The sequence below is a fragment of the Rhea americana genome, unplaced genomic scaffold (assembly GCF_003343005.1).
Source record: "Rhea americana isolate MKP2758 unplaced genomic scaffold, rheAme1 scaffold_1886, whole genome shotgun sequence".
Lineage (NCBI taxonomy): Eukaryota > Metazoa > Chordata > Aves > Rheiformes > Rheidae > Rhea > Rhea americana.
In genome coordinates, this window is record NW_028186023.1 from 1 (window position 1) to 1,167 (window position 1,167).

Sequence of the window (1,167 nt, forward strand, 5' to 3'; positions counted from 1 at the left end):
GATCGGATTTAGGGGGTGGCCGTGGGTGCGGGCGCGGGGGGCCGTCCCCGTCCCCATCCCCGTGCGCCCCAGCCGCCCGCCGCCGCCAGGCGCCATCGCCAGCACCGAGGTGAAGCTCAAGCTCCAGGAGTTCCTGCTCAGCAAGACGAAGGAGCCGGCCGCCGGCACCCTCAACCATTCCCTCCCCCAGCACCCCAAATGTTGGTAGGTCGCCCTCGGGGACCCCCTGCCCCCCTGCAGCCGGAGAGGGGCCCAGGCGTCCTGGCTAACGCCGCGTCCCGCCCGGCTCTGCGCAGGGCTCACCATACCTCGTTGGACCAGAGTTCCCCTCCGCAGACGGGCAGCCCGGGCACGCCGCCGTCCTACAAGCTCCCCCTGCTCGGCACCTACGACAGCCGGGACGACTTCCCGCTGCGCAAGACCGGTGCGTGAGCCGAGCGGCGCGGGGCTCAGCCCGCCGTGCCGCGCCGCCCGCCCGCCGCTAACGCCGCTTCTCGTGCCCTCCCGGTGCCCGCAGCCTCCGAACCCAACCTGAAAGTGCGCTCGCGGTTAAAACAGAAGGTAGCGGAGCGGAGGAGCAGCCCGCTGCTGCGCCGGAAGGACGGCACCGTCGTCAGCACCTTCAAGAAGCGCGCCGTCGAGATCACGGGTGGGCGCCGAGCGGCCCCCCCCTGCACCCCACTCCACCCCACCCCGTGCGCCCGGGACGCGCCGTGGGGCCGGCTCGGTCCCCGCGCGGGGAGAGAGGGGCAGCGGTCGGTTGGACCGGCCGGCCGGCCGGGGCTCCTGGGTCCGCTCTCGGTGCGCGCGGGCGTTTGCACGCGCGCGTGCTCCTGCGGGCCGGGGGCCGCAGTGTCCTCGGTGTGCAGCAGCGCGCCGGGCTCCGGGCCCAGCTCGCCCAACAGCTCCAACAGCGCCATCGCCGAGAACGGCTTCACCGGCTCCGTCCCCAACATCCACGCCGAGGTAGGCGCCCGGCGGCACCGCGAGGACCGTGTGCACGCGCGCGTGCTTGCACGCTCGGGGGCCCCGGGTGTGCATGCGGCGGGTGTGCGGCGCGAGCCGGGGGTCACCTTGAGCCGGCTCCGGGTGCCGCAGAGCCGCCTCTGCCTCGCATCCCAATCAGCCGGCGCCGCGGCGGGGCCGGGCCGGGGGGGGGGCTGTGCC

General features: G+C 75.2%; 1 protein-coding gene across 1 annotated transcript; it reads left to right on the forward strand.

Moving 5' to 3' along the window:
* Positions 1–72: 72 nt before the first annotated feature.
* LOC146597376 (histone deacetylase 5-like) lies at positions 73–1,147 on the forward strand (the record flags this gene model as incomplete). Its single annotated transcript, XM_085302200.1, has 4 exons — positions 73–204; positions 297–424; positions 518–649; positions 854–1,147. Coding segments are annotated over 4 exons (686 nt in total), but the record flags the coding sequence as incomplete, so codon positions are not given.
* Positions 1,148–1,167: the final 20 nt, after the last annotated feature.